The following is a 19,745-nucleotide window of genomic DNA, read 5'->3' as shown; positions in this document are numbered from 1 at the left end:
AAGGAGCACTCCCTCTGGAATGTTCAGCCTAGCTAAGATATGCTCTTCTTTGACATGCCATCAGCATGCCCTCCCTTGGAGAACTGTTCACTCGTCTGCTTCGTTCTTCACCAACATCAAGGTCGGCTCTGATACTATTTGTAACATACCGAAAACTGATACGCCCGGCGCCCAGCCCAAGCCAACCGTCCCTTGTGTGCAACAAATTATAAAAAATTATACAATAAAAATATTTACTATTTTTTTTATTACCAACATTAGCTCATCTAAAAAAATTCTTTGAATTTTATTTAAATAATTTTGATGTGATATTTTGTTAAAAATATAATATATTTTTATTAAAAATTATGTATAAAAATAATAGCTAAATCTATCATTAAAATATAAATAAGAAAAACCAAATTTACTATAAATATAATTAAAAAATAAAATGATAATACAAAATTCATGACTATGTATATATATATCCGTCATATTCGATAGTTACTACTGCTGTAAATGTATGATATATACATATATGATCAGTTCGTCGTCCTCACAGAACTGTATTGTTCAAAAATAAAAAGAAGAAGACAATATTATAATTATTTATTTGTATTATCAGTAAATTAGTTTATCAAAGGCGTAGCTATATTTGAATCATCACCACTTAGCCTCTCTGTAAACCTGTAAAAGTCAGCAGGCAATGGAATGTTGAGCTCCGAGCAGACCAACTGCATAACCTTTGCAGTCACACCTCCAAAGTTCATCTTGTTCAGAGTCACAGCAATGGAGAATCTGTGCTCCATGTCGCAGTATCCGGTCGACCCGCCCATGCCGGAATGTCCAAAACCAATCAACTTGCCATCCTCCGAGTAGGATCTCTTGAACCCCAGCCCGAACTGCTCCCCTGGAAGCGCTAGATTCTCGTACTCTCCGACTCCCATGAATGCATCATGAATTTGGCTGTTCAAGAAAAGCTTGCCTGTGTTCGCCTCGTTGCTGGATCCAGTCTCGGCACTGGCGCTGCTGGGGGCATCTTCGTCTGCAGGAACACTTGTGTAGCTATTTCCTTTATCCTTTTTCCGGGGTTTGTCGCTCTTGAAAGTCTCTCTGATATGTGCAAGCTTGAAAGGTTTCTGTTTCTTGGTGGCCTCAGGTGAAGGAAATTTCGGGATGTGGGGGTGGCTTCCTAGTGGGGGTTGGGTCGGGGAGGAATGAGGTGGGGGGAGGGTGCCTCTATCCACAAGAGCTGCATAATAGCGAGCAAGAGCTCGAGCTGAACAGTGGAGGTTAGCTGCAGGTACAATGGCGCGACGAGCATGGAGTGTGTTGAATAATGCAGGAAGGGTAGTGGCCATCTGGTAAATGTCTTGGAGCTGAAACCGGAAGGTGGATGGGAGATCCGGACGGCTGCTTATCTCGGAGAATTTCTTGATGTCATCCATGTCGGATGTGAGCGTAGCAAGTCGAGATTCCACTCCTGGAAGACAAAATTTATGTGATCAAGTAAGGTCAGGCTGTTTAAAGAAGATGCTAATTCCATGTTGCTTTTCCTGCTCATATTCAGAGCTTCTGAAAAGAATTTATTTCGATAAATGGACTGATTAACTCAAGCTGATAAACAGGGGCTAAAACAATTACCCGGAGGAATTCCAATGTATAGCTCGCCGTCTATTTTCAGAGGGTGAATGAAAGCTTGTTCGAGAATATCCTGGAACTTCTTCCGGGACGCGTGCTGTGCATAGATAAGATAATTAGTGCTGAATATCTGGAATTAGTTCATAGCTTGGTATGCAATGACATTAAACAAAGTTTATTTCTTGCAAGGATTAGGTACTGTTAGAGAATTTGGTGTATGAAGACAATCTGTTGCTTCTGTTATTTCTCAGGTAAGACCATCCACAGATTCAGAATTACACTGAACTAGATATACATATTAACTATCTTATACATTGCTCTATCTTCAAAACATTATAAGAAAAAGTTCGAAAGGTTTTAACCAATTCTGTAGTCAGACGAAGAAAGATCTAACATACCTCAATAATGCCGCCACATAACCAGCCAAAAGATAGATAGTGGTAAAGCTGCTTGCTTCCAGGTTCAGTCTCTGGAGCTGCTTCGACAATGCAGTTTAAGCACTCATCCCAGTTAGTCATGAGCAGAGGGTTGTCACGTGTGAGATCGGCCAGAGCATTGTGCAAACCGGATGTGTGATTAAGTATGTGATGAACCTGAGTAGAATAAGCATTAAAATGATTTAGGAATTTGTTGTGCATTAAACTAGAACACTTAAATAGTTGTCCAGGTATTACACAAGGTTAAGGAAGATGCAGCTAAAGTTTCATCTGCTCGATTAACAACTATATCGACAGCCACTGGTCACTACAATTGCCTCTTCTCTGGCTTTTATCAAGAATCAAGTCAGAAGTAAAATAATACCTTTATTTGATCTTTCCCGTTTGATCCAAATTCAGGCCATATATCTTTAACATTGTCATCGAGTTTCAGCTTCCTGTGATAAAGTACACAAGACAATAATCATTAAGCTCCATACAGTGGAGTAACTCGCAAGGATCAAATATAACAAATAGAGTAAGTGTGAAAAGAATCTATTTAAAATTGCATTTAGCATATTTGGGAGCAAACTAAAACTACCCCCCACCCCCCCAAAAAAAGTTAAGTATTAGATGGGAGAGAACAAATCCCAGTTGCTGACCTAAAACATATAAATAGTTTCGTTTTCAAGAGCTATTTTAACATTTCAAATTGGTAGAAAGAAGTTATGCTTAATTTGAAACTGTTTATTCTGGGATTACTTCAAATCCATGTTATCATTTATAGAGCTTGCACATCTGAAAGCCGATAATAAGAAAAGGAAGCACTACAAAATTTTCATACCCTTTATCGACCAACCAATGAACCATTCCTGCAGTAATTCCTTTTGATACAGAAAATGAGGGGAATAAACTATCAGGCTGAACTGGTCTAGGATCATATCTTCCAAGTATCCCAGCAGCAGTGTCAATAATAACTTCTCCATCTTTGTAAGCACACACCTAATGAAATCAGAGAAATAAGACTAGATTGGTAAAACTAGCCACAACCATTTGTACATTGAAAAAAGTTGGGTGGCCTTTCCATAGAAATGAAGGACAGGGATTAAATATAATCTGATAAAGGTTGACTTTGGTTTTTGATGCAGCAAGTAAGAGGAAAAGAATTCTCAATTAGCCTGATTACTATCAAGGATGCATGATTATTTTTTAGATGAATTTTGAAACTAAGATTTGCTTGGTTGTGTTTTGGATTATTTGGGACAAAAAACCTAACTGAACTGTCTAAATCTGGCAGTACTTCTTGTTTGTGTTTGCAAACATAGACTAAATCTGGCAGCACCTTGCGACTACTGGAACTGCAAACCTTATATTATAACTCTACTGCAAGTAGAGGATGTATACCTGGATTCCAAGTACTTTATCAGCATGACCTAGATCAATTAGGAGCTTCCGCAACTTATTTTCAACATTAGAAAGGACGGGTGTGTCATGGATCCAGTTTGCATTAAATGCTGGTCCTTTGTTAACATTGCTGAAACATGATTTAGCAGATTAACAAACAAGAATTCTTACAGGTATGGAAAAACGGAAATCAGATCTTACCATTGTAGAACAGATTCGGCAAATGGTCTCATAATATCCAGGTAAACTATACGTATATCCATGGATGAAGAAAGGCCTGCATTCTATGTTGTTAGTTGGGAAATTAAGCATAAAAAATAAAGTGATGCATCCTTACAGATTTATTAGATACCTCTCAGAAGATTAATGACTCTACTGAATATAATGATATCGCCTGGAAAAGCATCAACCTGGAAGAAATATTTGACGTATCACTTACAAATAGGAAGAAGTAAAAATAGGTATTAATAAAAGATGCTAAACAAATGAACATCTTCATTAAAGAATGGCACAATTTGGGCTTGTGTTGAAGGCACTTACTGGCCCCATCAATGAGAACAGTATGAGAATGGCACTTCAAGGGACTACACCAGCACTTAGTGTGCCATATTATGTGTTACAGATAACTACATGAAGAAACTAATTGGTAGATAATAATACTGGAAGAAATCATTTACTTACAGGGTTAAAGCGTTTTGCTTCTTTTTCATTTAACTTCATCTTCTCTTGAAGAGCCTTCAGGTTTTTTGTCCTTTGTTCAGCAAAAGCTTTCATGTTTTTCTTTAGCAAATAGTGGTATTAGTTAAATGTATAAAAGAAAAAGGCACATTTTTCCAAACATAAATTAATATATGCTTACACTAGCTTCATTTGCTGGTGTGGAATTGCGGAAGAACATACTTGATATTTCCATCACTTGCTCAGGAAGGTCCAGGCGCAGCTTAAGTCCCATCTCTGTGAAGGAAGACAAAAGCGCCACATGATCGCCCTGCAAGAAGTAGCATTTCACTTCTCTACAAATAAATGAACATAAAAACCACTGTGCTAAAACAGTCAATTTGTTGGCCAAAACTTCTGAGCCTAAAGAAGGACACGAAACAAGTCCACTGATATTGTTAGATTACGTGTGAGACATTTGATAAAATTATAAAATAAAACAGTCAGCTTGAAAGCATGCATAGACACAGACTTATTCACTTGAGCACTATGCTCAAACATAAATTTAAAAAGCCTCTAAGTTAAGAATAAGAGCAAGTGTCAAAGCAAATTGACTGGGTTCATCAAGATGTGTCCCATACGGAGATTTTAAGTGCTATGGCTCTGAAAGTCAAGGGGCAGCAGGTTTCTATCAATGGAACGATGTTGGTGTAAGCTTCAGGATACAATAAAAATAGGGTCTTGAGTATTGCATGCACGGCGCCAAAAGGCTTCAGGTTTATGGGGAAAATAAAATAAAATTTTAATGCCGTGTGCAGGTAATCAATTTTGCAACCAATCTTGGTTTTTCCTAGTTGGCCATACCATATGCTAAGATTCAATTACTGTAACTAACAATATATAAGGAGAAGTCTACAAACCTCAGCAGATGCTAGAAACATTTTTGCTAAAGCATGTTTCATAGAAGATGAAAGCTCTTTAGTGAGTCCAAAGTCAAGCAAAATCGGACGATGTGGAGGAGCCTTGCTCACGAGGAAATTGCCTTCATTAAAATGAATAGAATAGAAAGTAACAGAAATTTCTTGCTGAGTAACTGGCTAACTGCAATAACATGAAATCAAGCTGTCTGAATAAAAGAGAGTACCGGGGTGAGGATCTCCGTTGAAGAACCCATCAACATAAATTTGGTGTGCATATGCACGTGTAATTTCCACAACAAGTTTTTGTTTGTCAACACCCAGCGCTTGCAGTGCTTCAGAGTCATTTATTCTGACTCCATCCATATATTCTAAAACAAGAACTTTCTCGGTTGACTGCAAAATTAACATAGACAGCAAAAAGATAATAGTGTAATTAAGGAAAGTTAAAACAGGGAGTATAATACAATCAGTTGAAATAAAATCTTTGTCATGCAAATAAACTCTTCTGTATGAAGTTGGATTCATTAAATGCATTTTTTTAGTCTTTGTTTCTTCTGTTAGCATTGAGAAAAAGGCCACCACAGGCAGAAATAGTGAGATTGGGGGCATGACATGGTAATGAGGATACTAGGAAGTAGCTGGTGTTTACACACTTGTTATGAAAGGGAATAAGAGAATGAAAATCTTGAGAAATTCCATAGATCCATACGTCAGCTACAAGATATAGTCTTATCCCATGAAGTCTCATATATGGCTTTGGATGTGATACAGGGCATATAATTATATCTTAAATAAAGACAGAAATGTGTTACTAAATACACCTTCAAAAAGAATAATACCATAATAACTTCTGGAATTAAGACGTCCACTTGATTTATGTTGTTATTGTTGGAATTAGTATTGCACCCAAGGTTCCTAGAAACTTTCCGTGTATTTTCTACAGAAACCAAGACAAAAATCTTTAAGACATAAAGGATGCGGAAAATACAAATTACAAACAAATTAAACTAATCATCAAAAGCATACCAGCCTCATTGTTGAAATCAAGTTCCCTAGGTGCTTCTTTGCACCATTCGTCTATCATGGGGTTGAAGTCATATTGAGGTTCCGCCCAGGCAATCCAATCAACTATTGATTTGGCATTTCTGAGATCCTGTGAAGAAGATTTTACTATTTTTATCACTTCTAGAAATATATTAATTGTAGAGAAAATGGAATTTCCGCGATTAAAGCAAACCCCTTGGATAGAATTTGAGAATACAAGCTCTTATTGTGTGCCAAAAAAGGATATATGGTAGAATCATTAGAAGAATTCATAAGAATGATATAATTGCAAGAATCACAACCAAAAATCAATTTCAAGAACTCAGGAAATAAATGCCAAAAACCACCTCCAAAATGATCTCTTTTATGCCCTCGTGTTGAACTTTAACAACAACTTCTTGTCCATCTCGTAGTGTTGCCCGATGAACTTGAGCTATCTGCATAAATATGGAGGGGAACATTGAACTCACACATATTGCTTTGTATACCCACACCTTGTGCAAAAGAGGAGGGGAAAGAGTATTCCAGTATTTGTGCTCAATGGAGGATGATATGAATAGTTCCAGAGCAATAATTGGTTTGTTATCTTTAAAAATGAATTAATTTGTTTCTTCAATGTTGCTTGCCAACAAAATAAAAGAATAGGTTCTAACGAAAATGGTATCTCTACTATTAAACTTGAGAAATTGAACACTTTTAATTGTTGACTGCCTGGGTTGTTCAAAGCACCGTTTGAAGTCTGTATCAAAAGTGGCAACAATAAAATATCACAGTGAATCTTGGGTTGAAAATGTATCATCCAAACAAGTCCTTGAGAAATTATGGGTTCATTGTAGAAAGAAAAATTAATGTATTTGGATTATCATTTGACTGGTTCATATTGATTCCAGTACTTAAGGAATCATATGTGATTAAAAAAAAAAAAAAAGCATGGAAGTCAAGTCATGCTTCCATTTCCCCATTACAATAGCTCCATGATAAGAGATCTTACTGATGCCGTTGCCAGTGGTATATTATCAAAGCTCAAGAAAAGATCGTCCATTGATTTCCCCAATTCTTTGTTGATAGTTTGGCAAACCTGTGACATGCAGCTCATTAGGTCATAATATGAACAACTTGAACTCATTAATTGTTGCAGGAAACTAAATACATAAAAGAATATGCTTTTTGCATAGATGGCTTATTTTCATGGTTCCCGGGGAAGTAGAAAAAATGTGTTCCATTATAACTAGACATACGGTGGTAATTACAGAAGTATTTTTTACTTTTCAATTATTCAGATAACAGGTGTATGCATAACCTAGCTTTCAACCTACCTGATTGAACAAATATCTTTTACCTACATCAATTTCTAAACTCCATCCGCCTACATGAAACAAAATATCTGAACTTGTGTTTTATTAAGCAAAATGTTCATTTTCATCAATACTGAAAACCCAAGAGGTACAAAAAAGTTCATGCTAAATGAAAATGATAAAATCACCCTCAAACAAAAATATTAGTATATATTCATAGGTCGTAACATTTTGATTTATTTATTATGGCTAATCACATGTATATTTAGAATGTTCACATGGTTTTGTCCTTAGAATACCAATTGCAAAATTAGGTATATGATAACTGACTGTTGACAGATTAAAGTACATTTGATTACAGACATCTTGGAATATATATATTGAGGATGGTGAATATTCCTCTCATATTCGTTTATAGTTTTCCCCATTTAGAAGAGGGATGACAAAATCTAAATTTCTCCACTGACAGTTGAACCACAAAACTTTAAATTAAGCCTTCTCAACATGCTGAAACATTATTGAGTTACCTCTTCCAAGGGGCGAGGAGGAAGAGAATCCTGTAGCTGCTTTAGAAGGCGTATATAAGCAGGGGGGAGGACATCAGCACGTGTGGATAGGTACTGTCCTAGCTTCACCCACAACCCTTCTAGCTTCACAATCAACCTTAGAACACGTCTGGCATTGCGTTCATGAGCTCTATTCCATAGTTCAGTTCTCTTTGCCACTTTTGTCCATTTTTCTCTCTGTTGCACTGCCTGTGGGAATAAATTTACAGGCTTAAAAGAAAAAAAAAACATATTGTGGTCTCCTAACATGTCAATCATCAATTCACAGCCATCAAGAACCATAGTAACCTTATAATCGAGGTAGATTACAACAGCCAGTGTGAAAACTTTCATGCGCCTTTTGTAGATGCTTCCTGATCCCATTCCAAGAAGCTTTCTCACAAGCCGTGTACTCAGAATATACTGAAGTCACATATTACAAATACATATCAGCCTAAAAAGTGGCATCCCATAAGGATGAAGAGAAAACGATTCATTTAGAAAGATAAGAACAAGTTTTAAGAAAAGTTGAAAATATGTGAGGAACAGAACAGAAAACAGAGTAGCAGAATGAAATACATCTTTCTTGCAGTGTTGGCGCCAAACAAAGAGCATAATTAATCAATGAATTTAGATTACATCTCCACATGTTTTACCCTATATGTTAAAAAAGAAAAGCTTGACGAATAGTTAAGGCCTGAATTCAGGTCATCACTTTCAACCCAACAACAAAGCACCACTAAATTCCTTTCCTAACAATGAATGCCCTCTTTGCCAGTCCATAAACCCACAAATGACAAAGAATCTGTGATCAACTCATTAGAAACCCTTAACTTTGCTCTTCCACTAAACAAAACGAAGAGAACAACAACCACCACAAGTTACTTAGCCCTCAATCCAACCCAGTCTACGAGCTGTAGGTAGCACAGACTCGACGTCTATCCATCCACTCCCCGTACGTCCAAAAAATTTGAAAACCAATCAAAGTACACAGAAAAACAACAAAATTTAACTCAATCACAACGCAGGAATAAATATCCACAATCAAGCAACCTATCCGCAGCCACAAACCGAATCATTTTCCATTTCCTCTGTTGTACAAAAGAAAAGGGACCTCTGCAAAGGCGGCGATCGAAAGTTACCTGGAGAATTGCGTGAAGAAAGAGGCGGAGAGAGTGCCAAGAGAAGACACGAGAGTGGCGTGGCGAAGACTGAGGCATGGGAACGGCGGGCGGTCCTCCCAATAGGAAAAAGGATCGGTTGGGCGGGTGGGTGGGCTCCGGTACGACGTCGTCTTCCGAATCTTGGACTTTGCTTTGGTTTGTTGGATGATCTTGGTCGGTACCGTATCCTTCTTTCCCTTGGCTAGATTGATTAGTATTATTACTATTACACAGACTGCTGCATTGCATTCCTAGTCGCGCGTTAGCCCTAACTGCCACGTCCAACGGTCAATTATTTTATTTATGGAATTTCCGGCCAGTTTATGGAAATTAGATACTATATTCATGGTAAGTGTTATAATTATATTTATATAGCAATTAATGTCTGTTTATTTCTTAATTTATTTTTCTAGGATTTATAAGAGATAGATTGGGTAGGTTAGCTAGCGTAGCTATAGTGGTTGGAAAATGGCCACTAAAATTTATTGTTGTAATTATTAGAAATGTAAAGGTGTATTTTTAAAAATTTAATTATATATAAAAATATCCGAAGGGAGAATGTAATAAAGTAGCATTATTTGTTGTAATAATTAAATGTTGATTGGCTGAACGAGGAAATAGTAAATTTTAATTGATAATTATATCAATACCCATTGTATTGTGTAAAAAAAAATGTTTTATATTCTATAAGAGATTGCTGATTACGTAAGATTTACGTGACCGTAAGATTGTGGGTATACTGTTTTCACGTCATAAATTTATAATGCAAAACAAACAATGTGTTATTCTGCCATCTTTCATTATGTACTTACTATTTCCTTAAAAATTTCATTTCAAACAAAACTTTGTTTGTATCTTAATTAGATAAAAAATTTTAGAATAATAAAAATACATGAAAAAATTTACAACCAAACACCCTAGTCTTAAAATATTTTTATAATATTAAAAGATTGAACACCTATGTAATATTTGGTAACAAAAAAGAAAAAACTAAATAATTTTGTCCTTGTTATTTCTATTAATTTGTACTATATATATAGGTATTTTAGTCTTTTATTATATTAATTTATAATCTTATTTTAAAACAAAAGAATACTATATTCATTAAAATCAATATCCAACCTAAATAAATATATATTTGGTAGTAGAAAGGATTTAAACCAAATACAGCCTTTTGCTTATATCTTTTTTCACAACTGCAAATCTGCAATTAATATTTAATCATTATTACTCAAAATCTATACCAATACTATCTTACAATTCTCATCACCATGAAACCATCTCACTGTTGTTGGTATTATTATTATTATTATTATTATTATTATTATTATTTTGTTCACTGCTTTATATTATTAAATCTTTTATAGTTTTTAAAAACACGATTGTATCATCTAATACTCTTTTTCAAAATATTATAGCATTTAATAAATAATATCAATAAAAAAATAATATAATTATATTTGTAATCACTGTATTTATTTATTTATTTTATAAAAAGGCTGCGTTATAAATTTATACTTTACGAACTTTCAAAGTCGTATTTTGAATGGAATTTTCAATGTTGAATATAGGACTACCAGAAGATTAAACAAAATTAAAATAAAAAAATAAAAAAAGAATTTTTATTTTTAATTGAAAAGTTGCTATAGGCGGTCACCTATCACCGGTCACCGGTCACCCGTCACCCGTTTTGTCCAATAATTATTTTCGGGCTTTTAAGTCGCTGTTTATTAATTAGGTATACCGTCGCTATTGATCCCGCTACATGGGAAATTAAAAGAGTATTGTACCTAGCGCTTCCATTGTCGTACGTTTCTTACAACCGCTGGATGGATTGGGATTTTGGTTGGTACGATCTGCACCGTCGGATTCGAGGGCATAAGGATGCGAATGTCAAGCAAGCTCCAGCCATTAAAATATTAATTAAATATAATTGGATCTTTATCTCGGCACGTTGGAATACTCAACTCTTCGTTTTCACCATGAGTGAAATGACCGATGTGCCATTCATCGAATTCGTCACGCGAGGGTATTACCGTATTTTTTTGGACGCAGTGAATTGCGCAGGGGAGGATATCTATAAACCTATGTTCGACACCTCTCGTGCGTAACGTGGGCTTCGGAACTGTGCACGATTCACTGCGGAGGTAATTATCTTGGGGAGAATTGACATCGGAAACCAGTAGATTGCTGCGCCGGAGCCTCCGATAGTGGCTTTATGGCGGCGTGGAAGCTCCTTGTGTTCGTGGTGTTTCTTTCGCTAACTCTTACCAACATCAGAGTCGAGGCTGATGCCTCAATCTCGGATGACGATGGTGAAGTCAAGGTTTCAAGATCGGGGGATCTCGATGGGTCTGTGATAGAGAAGCTCAATTCCAAGATCGTTGCTCTTGGTTAGTTGGGTCAAAGTTCTATTATTTGTTTCAGGATTGAACAAATTGGATGAAAATTACTTTGGAAGTTCCTAGTTTTTGCCGAAATTGCTTTTCTGTTGATTTTTTTTATTTGTTCTATGGCGGAGAAAGAGCATATTGTGCTAAGAAGTAAATTAGATCTACAAGTTATTCACGCCTGGAAATGTATCGAAAAAAGGGAAATTGATTTGCTAACTTCAGGAGCAGAGCCCAGGCTAATGTGAGAGGGTAGGGATCTGAAATTGCGATCTGCATCTTCTGGCTTCTTGGTCGATTAAGTTGATTTTGAATGTAATGTACTAGGAATGGAATTTTTTTCTTTACAATATGTTACATTCGTGTCTCCCTTTCCTATTTCTAAAACGAGGAGGAATTTAGCGTGCGTGGAAACATACTGAAAAGTGAAAATAGTTTGAACTTGGTGCGGTCACCATTGAACATTGGGAATATTTGCTATGAAGCTGCATTGGGAGAATATGTTTGTTGTGAGGTGAAGAATGAAGTTATAGAAACTAATGGTTTTGAAGAAGAATTATTGACATTAGGTTGCAAAGGACACTTTCCGAATAATCACTTTGTGTCTTTCCTGCATTACTCTCCTGCAGAGTTTTTGCGAAATTACTAGAAGCATCTCCTTCTTTCTTTGTGTCTTAATGGACTGATAATTAATGATTATCCATTCTCATCTCAAGTTTGAAATTATTTGAATGTAATTTATTAAATTTGGATTCTGCTTCTGCAGATCTTGTGCAAAATGTGCAAATGTTTTTACTTGAAATGTCTGCTCAATGTTACTCTGGAGAATGTTTTAGTTTCTTTCTTTCACTTCAATGGGCTTCTCTAGATCTCATACATTTTTGGTTTTTCAAGAATCCCTTGTTGATCAGAAAACCAAAGAAGCAAAAGGTAAAGATGAGGTTATTGTTGCTAAGGAGAAGATAATTGCAGAAAGATTAGAAAACATTGCATCTTTGGAGAGTGAAATTGCAGCACTACAAGTGAGTATTTTAGGCTCTTGAAAGTATATATTTCTTTTATTAATGTATGATGTATTTCCAGTATACAAAATGATAAGTCCCTTGGAATTTACTAAAGAAATTTCAACTGTATATTCTGTAGAAAAAAGGCAAAAAGGATGCTGCTGAACAAGTAGGGAAGGCACATGCAAGAGCTAGTGAATTGGAACTGCTAGTGGAAAAACTTAGAGAAGAAGCTAACCTTAAATACAAGGAAAAAGAACAATTGGAAGTTCGGGTGGCTGAAGCTGAAAAGAAGTCATCAGATGTGGATTCTAAACTCGAGAGTGTAAGTCACTCATCCATGTGAAGTTTCCTGTTGTTTCATCTAATATCTAATTGTCACAGTGTGAAAACTCACAAAGGATTTCTACCATTGATGAATCTCTGCAGTGATTCCTTTTGCTTCGCTGGTAATATTTCCAGTGAAGATTATAATTTTTTATTCACTAGTTTTTATTGTTTGCTCTTTTCCTGGTCCAGCTTCAAAAGATTATTGATGACCAAAAAGCTAAGTTGCGAAAAACTGAACGAGCTCTTCACATTGCTGAGGTATGTTATAACAATTCAGACACTTGTTGAGTTCATGTTTTCTTTGACTTGAAAGCTTGTCCAATCTTTCTTAATGTGATTCTGCCAGGAAGAAATGATGAAAGCAAAGTTGGAAGCAACATCCAAAGTTAAAGAGTTGACAGAGGTATAATGTCATACGATACCGTACTGTATTTTTATGCTTTCTACAGTCCATTGCTATCTTGTTGATTCTCTCTCTCTCTTTTTCTCTCTATATATATTTCTGCTTAACATAGAAGTTACTTCCGTAATTTAGAATGTCTAGATTCTCATTTTGTGATATTGTTTGATCAGGTTCATGGTGCTTGGCTTCCACCTTGGCTGGCTGTACATTATAATAAATATCGGGTATATCTACATTTTATCTCATGTAAGCTTCTGTGTCTTACTTCTGTTAGTTATATACTGATGCCTTTTTGTATTTCTAGTCACTGTTAGATGAAAATTGGCAAGCTCATGGAAAACCTGCTCTGGAAACATTGAAACATAAGGCAAGTGTTTAATTCACTGCTGAATCTTTTTGGATATTATTTATGTGTTTGCAGATGAGTAAGTACTTTTTTATGTATTAGGCTATTGAAAAGAAGGCCCAAGCGGAAGAGTGGGCTGCACCGCATATGGAAACAGTTAAAACTGTAAGTGAGCCATGCATAGCAAAACTGATTATTGTGATTCATGATACTTGGTTTCTTTGATTACCTGAGCAGGCTTATAATGTACTGTCTGATTGGTCTACTTTTCGTTCTGTTGTTAATTCAGCCTTCACTTCTGTGTTTTGTTTTTGGGTGGCCTTTGGTTAGTTTGTTGTAGGACTAAATTGATTTGGAAACGAAGTATGAGGCTTGCATATTTGATATATTATGGCATTGATGTGCCTGTATTACAAAATTTGTGTTCACTTCATCACTTGTCCTTTGCCTATCATGCCTCCTCTAATTTGTGCTATGTTAATTAATGCCATGTTTGAAGAAATGGGTACCTGCCATTAAGGAACAGTGGGTAGTGATAGCCACAAATGTTGAACCTCATGTGCAAACACTGACTACGAAAACTGTTGAGTTTTATGAAGTGTCCAAGGATGCTATAAAACCACACATCATTAAAGTGCGCAAAGTAGCTGATCCATATATTCAGGTGAGAGTTGTGACAGTCAATCCTATTTCTTCAACACTTTCATCTTGTGTACAAGCTAAAATTGGACCTTGAACCTTCAAGGAATTGAGGAAACAAAGCAGGCCATATATAGACCAGGTTGCTGCTGCTGCAAGACCCCATGTTGATAAAATACGCACTACCTTGAAGCCCTACACCCAGCAGGTGGTCCATGTTTCTGGAAAATTTCTCGAGTCGGCAACAGTATATCATAACCAGGTATGCTAGTTATATTTTTTTAGTGCATGTTTATCTGATAAGTGAAATTCAATGAGAAGTGAGAACTCAGTTGAACCAGTCATTATGAGGTACAAACAATGATAGGTAGCTAGATGTGCTAGAGAGTGCTAGATGTGTCATAGGTGTGCCAAGGGGGTAGATACGGAGCACTGGATACACAAACAATGATATTGTTTACTGTGGTCAGATATTGTTATAAAGCTCATGCAAGACACTTTAAAATGGGTAGTCTCTAGACTGCTCATTTTACAAAATACATTACAATACTTTAAAATTATACCTGTAAAGAACTAAAGATAAATATACCATAGAAAGACGGGATTGAAATGTTCTTAATCATTAAGCAGCAATGATAAAATATCAAATGAATACATCAAGGGGTTGTAGAATGACTTGAATATTTGTATTAAACCATATTGATCGAGTTGATTATAGATTACTACTCTCTTATTTCTGAAGGTTCAAGACAAAGTTCATGAGAAACTGAAGAGTCATGAGCTTACAAAGCCTCTTGCCACAAAAGAGCTGGTTTGGTTTTCAGTAAGTTCTTGTAATGTTCTCTTGGTGTGCCTCTAAAATTTCATAAGGAAATGGAAAATTAACTGCTGTTTTACACCTTAACTGATCTTTGTGTTGTAGGCCTCTGCCATACTGGCTTTGCCTATCATTTTCCTGTTGAAAATGTGTTCAGCCGCTTTTGGGTTAGTAATCTGTAATCTGGTCGGCTTAATTTTTTTTATATATTTTAGGGTGTCAGTATATTTAAATTTATTTAGTTTTGGTGCGTATGTATTGATTCTTATTATATTAAATAGAGACCTTCAGGTAAAGCTTTTTTTGTGTGTAATGTAGTAAGAAAGCCAAAAAGCCCAGTCGAAGTGGCAATGCAACCCATTCTCGCCGGAAAAAGAGGGTACATCCAGACAAGTAAATCCGACAAAAGTTCCACCCTCATTTTGGGACAAGGTGCGGTTTAAAACCTTTGGTAGATGCATTTGATGACAAGAACATGTGCATGTCCCCATGTACAACAAATGTGCACATCAATTACAAATCAATGCATGCACTGGCGGCACCATGTTTAATTGTACGGTTTTGGAGTGCTGCCGAAATGGCTCCCCTTAGCTATTCAGAGGTGGCTGGAATTGTCCACCCCGATAATCTGCATATTTGAAACTGTTACATATTGATTTATCTGACTCAATATTTCCATTCTTATTTGTCGCTCTTCACAGGTTACTGTTGTTTCGATTCCTGTGTGCTCGGAGCTTTTGGAGTTTTTGCTAGTTAAAGTACAGTATCCATCCCTATGTTTCTTTGCACTTCTATATCATATATAGAACGTAGAATGGGGGATAGATAGTTGTAATTTTTCAGGATGTTCTAGTGAAAGTATTCTATGTTGTCTGTGTAATCTTTTGTATCATCAACTCTGTTTTACAGCCTGAACCTTACAAGCCCACGATTCAAACTCTAAGTTGATTCAGTTATGGATGAAACCGGACATATAGTTTTATTTTATTTTATTTTTTTATGAATTTTACTTCAGTTGTTAAACTTGATTTATTGAATTCTATTGTTGTGCTTTGCATTTTTGTTGCATGATGGTTCTCCTATTTAGTAGGTTCTTCTGCAGATCAGCGAGTATCAATGAGAAAAGCAACAAAAATATATCGCTTCTGTTAGGCCCATGATTTCATGTTGATCAGCTTTATTATCACATAAAAACATAGCAACATATCAAGGGTTTGTTTCTTTTACCATCAAACCATTTTTATTATTTAGATTATGTGAATTTTTTTTTTTTTCTCACAAAATATTTTATCACATATTATTTCAATATCAAATTAAAACTAAATTTTCTTCAAATTTATCAAAAGAAACATGCCCTAAAATACGCCCAACTCAGCATTCTGCGAGTTTGACGGGGTGTGTCGTGCACCATCCTCAATGTACGTGTATTGTTTTATTCGAGATTACTGTTCTTGCAGACAAAGTTGGATTCAACAACAAACAGACTATATAAGACGTGGTCTCTTACACCATTTAGATAAAGGTAAGAAAAACAAGACATTTCTTAATTAATTAATATAATCAAACTAGTTAAATTTCTTGTCCTCTAGTCCTTACAGATGTCTCTTGCATTGGGATCAATCAGTAAGGCCAGTAGTTATCCAAATCACCACATTGATCTATGCCCATAAATCTGTTATTCATGCTGCTGCCATTGCTCATCTCCCCACCATAGCTCCCACTCTGATGATGCTCTCCAACCATTGCAGCACCATCATTCACCATAGTTGCAGCAGCAGCCATGTCTTGTTGGCTCATACCTGGTCCCGGTGGCACTACTGGTCTCATGACCTGCTGACTGTGTGCGGCGCTGCCACCGAGGTTCAAGTTCAGGCCAGATATAGTGAAACAACCAGCTCCCGGTCCCAATCCGGCCGCCATGGCGGGGCCATAGTTGGCTTGCTGTGGGATTGGCAAATTGAGCATGGCGGCTGTACCGGCAGCCCGGAAAACCTTGTTGAATTCTTGAAATTCAGCAGGAGTCATGTAGGGTCTTCCAGGGATTTGGAAGGTGTGATCAGGTTGAAGCTGCTGCTGCATCTGTGGTGGGATTGGAATTGGGATTGGGATTGGGATTGAATTATTAGGGTTTGTGGCCATTTCAAGATTGTAAGTGTAGGGATTGATTGCTCCCCTAGATGAGTGGTTTGAAGGGTATTTCTTCCCTGCAGCACTCTTCTGGAAGATTCGACACACTACCCATTCATCCTGCTGCATCATTTAAATTTAGTACAATCATATCATAAGTAGGATCAGTCCATCCTTAATAATAATAATAATAATAATAATCTTGATGATGATGATGAATTATAAAAGCTATAAATAGTAAATTATCATAATATTATACAGCCTCCGCCCCTAACATTTTGCTAATATATAAAATTTTGTACCAATTTTATAAGATAACATTAGTGGTCTTTAATAATTCTAGCAAGAAAGCTGGAGATTCACTTCAGAAGTAATGCAAAAATGCTTTCTTGGAAATAATTGGTCTCAATATTGGTTGAGAACAATCTGGTTTCTTATTAAAGTAGATTGCCAGATTCACTGTACACGCTTTTATGTATATATGTACACACATACATATATATATACTCCAAAATCATAGTAGATTTGAGTTCTGTAATATAAATTAACCGTAAACCATTGAACAGGGCGATCTCAGAGAGAAAACCCTATTAAATAACATTAGCCAATAATTAGGTTTTCCACTCCCACTTGATTTGAAATGTTCATATTTCAACATTTTACCCGATCTATGTTCACTGAATAAAAAATGCCAGAATTTAAGAAACAACAAAGGACATACTTAAGAAGATCGACATTGTGTGCATACCTGAATGATCAATATGCGTGCGTGTAAACAAGATATATATATATATATACATATATGTATATGTATATGTACCTTGGCAGTTCTATAGGCAGATTTAGAGTGAATGCGATACTCATGCATGACCCAATTGGTTTTCTCTCCTCTGGGAGCTCTCCCCCTGTAGAAAACTAGGGTTTTCTTCATTCCCACCAGCTCAGATGTGTTGGTATTGTATATCTCCTTGTCTTTTCCGGTGGTCTTCCAGTATCCGGTGTTCGTCGCACGGTTTGTCCTCACTCCAGTCGGGTATTTCCGGTCCCTGAGGCTGAAGAAGTACCATTCTTTCTCTCCCATTTTTGCTTTTGCTAAATGGGTACATATGCATCAACAAATATTGCTAGAAAATCAAAGCATGTGTGTGATTAATAATTGGAATTTGGAAATTATCTTGTTTTCACATGAATTAGCAATAGAGGTCATCTGAGTTTCCTCAGAAACCCTAAAATTGGTTGAGAGATTTAGGGTTTTTAGTTCTGTCAACATCTACTCTTTTGATACTCAAAACCCTAAAATTTTGCCTCCATTTGTGTTCTTTTGAGGCATTATTTTTGGAGCAAAGAGTATCCCTTTCTTGTGTATATAATATATATATAAATATAAATGCAATTAATGAAGTTGGATTCTTGAAGTAACTAATGCACATATATACCTGGAAGATCCCATGGCTCACACTTATTGAGATCAACGTCTCCAATAGCTCTTCCTGTGAAACCTGGATCTGAAATCTTGGTAATCAGATAACATGTGATGAGTTCTTCATCTGTGGGGTGAAATCGGAATCCCGGTGGGAGTTTCTCTTCCTTTACTTCTCCACCCCCTTCCATGGTTTCTTGTTCTACTTTGGCCTTCTTTTCTAGACCAATAAAACCCTAGTTAGCTATCTCAACTGTACAAGCAACTAGAAGAAATTTTTTGAAGAAACCAAGGATAAAAAGGGGGGGGGGGGGGGAACCCTGTCCATGGTTCTTTTCTTACAAGGTTTGCATGCAAGAATGGGAAAAGAAAAGACAAATACATCAAGTTAGTGTCTTACTTTCTTCACCTAGCTAGGGTTTGCAGTAGCTGGATTAATTCTCCTACAAGAAAATAGCTGAGAAAACTTGTTTTACTGGAATGATCAAGAATTGAAAACCTTAAAAGTAGAAAGATCTAGCAAAGTGGATGGATTCATTGTAAAAAAGAAGGGTAACCAGAAAAAATATTTTGCAGAAAGATTTTTTTGCCAAGGATATTGTATTTGTCTTGCTCTTGGCAATAAAAATTTTCTTGGAATATATATATATAAATGAGAAGATAGGGCATGAGGGATGTGATTATTTATATACACGTTTATTTATTTATTTAATTATTTTTTTAATCTCCTCAGCTCTTACCTACTATGGGTCTTAAGATACAAGATACATGACACTACTATATATATATTGAAAAGTCTTTAATAATTGTCCCCTAATGTGACCAATTTGAAAGATGATGAAATCTATTATTCCTTTGCTACAACTGTAAAAATAATTAATTAGTGCAATTAGTATAATTCTTTAATATTTCTAGAAGGTTTCGGTAAATCTTGAATCTTGTGACCTCACTTGACATTGTAAACCTAGCCAGGCAATGCTCTTTCTCTCTCAGTTGTGTCAATATTACTCTAATGTTTTTTTATGACTGTTTCGATGTTTAAACAAAGTCATTAATTATATATATATATATATATATTTCAGACACTGTCATGTTCAAGTTGCACGCATGATAGTTTTAATTTAATTATTTTACCTAATTAAGATTGAAACATGAGGTGTGTTTCTGATCAAGTCCAAACTCAGACATATCATTCACCTAACCTG

At 36.0% G+C, this 19,745-nt stretch overlaps 3 protein-coding genes across 6 annotated transcripts; 1 reads left to right on the top strand and 2 right to left on the bottom strand.

Moving 5' to 3' along the window:
- Positions 1-388: 388 nt before the first annotated feature.
- On the bottom strand, positions 389-9,203 carry LOC127265629 (uncharacterized). Of its 2 annotated transcripts, none has more exons than XM_051295520.1 (19): positions 9,044-9,203; positions 8,211-8,324; positions 7,884-8,111; positions 7,053-7,139; positions 6,409-6,498; positions 6,044-6,170; positions 5,857-5,954; positions 5,242-5,410; positions 5,018-5,139; positions 4,300-4,428; positions 4,122-4,220; positions 3,793-3,850; positions 3,642-3,717; positions 3,441-3,570; positions 2,881-3,038; positions 2,422-2,494; positions 2,019-2,213; positions 1,624-1,717; positions 389-1,462 (listed from the first exon to the last, which is right to left on the bottom strand). In XM_051295520.1, the coding sequence occupies exons 1-19, from the start codon at positions 9,119-9,121 to the stop codon at positions 609-611; spliced, it is 2,979 nt and encodes a 992-aa protein (XP_051151477.1). In that variant the 5' UTR covers positions 9,122-9,203; the 3' UTR covers positions 389-608. The 2 variants fall into 2 exon arrangements, with proteins under 2 accessions (XP_051151477.1, XP_051151478.1); XM_051295521.1 differs by lacking the exon at positions 9,044-9,203 and adding an exon at positions 8,955-8,976.
- A 1,914-nt stretch (positions 9,204-11,117) lies between these two features.
- LOC127265579 (uncharacterized) lies at positions 11,118-15,991 on the top strand. The gene is made up of 14 exons (XM_051295436.1): positions 11,118-11,457; positions 12,349-12,476; positions 12,598-12,783; positions 12,978-13,046; positions 13,135-13,191; positions 13,362-13,415; positions 13,496-13,558; positions 13,640-13,702; positions 14,037-14,201; positions 14,283-14,438; positions 14,919-14,999; positions 15,099-15,160; positions 15,312-15,425; positions 15,695-15,991. Exons 1-13 carry the CDS (start codon positions 11,283-11,285, stop codon positions 15,388-15,390), a joined length of 1,338 nt encoding a protein of 445 aa, XP_051151393.1. The 5' UTR covers positions 11,118-11,282; the 3' UTR covers positions 15,391-15,425; positions 15,695-15,991.
- A 422-nt stretch (positions 15,992-16,413) lies between these two features.
- LOC127265580 (NAC domain-containing protein 20-like) lies at positions 16,414-19,173 on the bottom strand. 3 transcript variants are annotated; one of them, XM_051295439.1, is made up of 4 exons: positions 18,941-19,173; positions 18,557-18,760; positions 17,941-18,212; positions 16,414-17,240 (listed from the first exon to the last, which is right to left on the bottom strand). In XM_051295439.1, the coding sequence occupies exons 2-4, from the start codon at positions 18,729-18,731 to the stop codon at positions 16,614-16,616; spliced, it is 1,074 nt and encodes a 357-aa protein (XP_051151396.1). In that variant the 5' UTR covers positions 18,732-18,760; positions 18,941-19,173; the 3' UTR covers positions 16,414-16,613. The 3 variants fall into 3 exon arrangements, with proteins under 3 accessions (XP_051151396.1, XP_051151395.1, XP_051151394.1); XM_051295438.1 differs by having other exon boundaries at positions 16,416-17,243; positions 18,557-18,755; XM_051295437.1 differs by having other exon boundaries at positions 16,417-17,243.
- Positions 19,174-19,745: the final 572 nt, after the last annotated feature.

This window comes from Andrographis paniculata, unplaced genomic scaffold (genome assembly GCF_009805555.1).
Source record: "Andrographis paniculata isolate CXL003 unplaced genomic scaffold, ASM980555v1 Contig73END, whole genome shotgun sequence".
NCBI classification, from domain to species: Eukaryota; Viridiplantae; Streptophyta; class Magnoliopsida; order Lamiales; family Acanthaceae; genus Andrographis; species Andrographis paniculata.
This window is presented reverse-complemented; position numbering and strand designations above follow the sequence as displayed.

What these genes read in the sequence shown, in the direction of transcription:
- LOC127265580 (XM_051295438.1), bottom strand. Translation starts at nt 18,731, where the DNA reads ATGGAAGGGGGTGGAGAAGTAAAGGAAGAGAAACTCCCACCGGGATTC. An exon ending in TGAGCCATGGGATCTTCCAG is followed by an intron (nt 18,213 to 18,556) that starts GTATATATGTGC and finishes GTACCCATTTAG; the next exon opens with CAAAAGCAAAAATGGGAGAG. An exon ending in CTGCCTATAGAACTGCCAAG is followed by an intron (nt 17,244 to 17,940) that starts GTACATATACAT and finishes TAAATGATGCAG; the next exon opens with CAGGATGAATGGGTAGTGTG.
- LOC127265579 (XM_051295436.1), top strand. Translation starts at nt 11,283, where the DNA reads ATGGCGGCGTGGAAGCTCCTTGTGTTCGTGGTGTTTCTTTCGCTAACT. An exon ending in TGGATTCTAAACTCGAGAGT is followed by an intron (nt 12,784 to 12,977) that starts GTAAGTCACTCA and finishes TTCCTGGTCCAG; the next exon opens with CTTCAAAAGATTATTGATGA. An exon ending in CAACAGTATATCATAACCAG is followed by an intron (nt 14,439 to 14,918) that starts GTATGCTAGTTA and finishes TTATTTCTGAAG; the next exon opens with GTTCAAGACAAAGTTCATGA.
- LOC127265629 (XM_051295520.1), bottom strand. Translation starts at nt 9,121, where the DNA reads ATGCCTCAGTCTTCGCCACGCCACTCTCGTGTCTTCTCTTGGCACTCT. An exon ending in AAGCAAAACGCTTTAACCCT is followed by an intron (nt 3,851 to 4,121) that starts GTAAGTAAATGA and finishes TATTTCTTCCAG; the next exon opens with GTTGATGCTTTTCCAGGCGA. An exon ending in ATACATTGGAATTCCTCCGG is followed by an intron (nt 1,463 to 1,623) that starts GTAATTGTTTTA and finishes TTTGTCTTCCAG; the next exon opens with GAGTGGAATCTCGACTTGCT.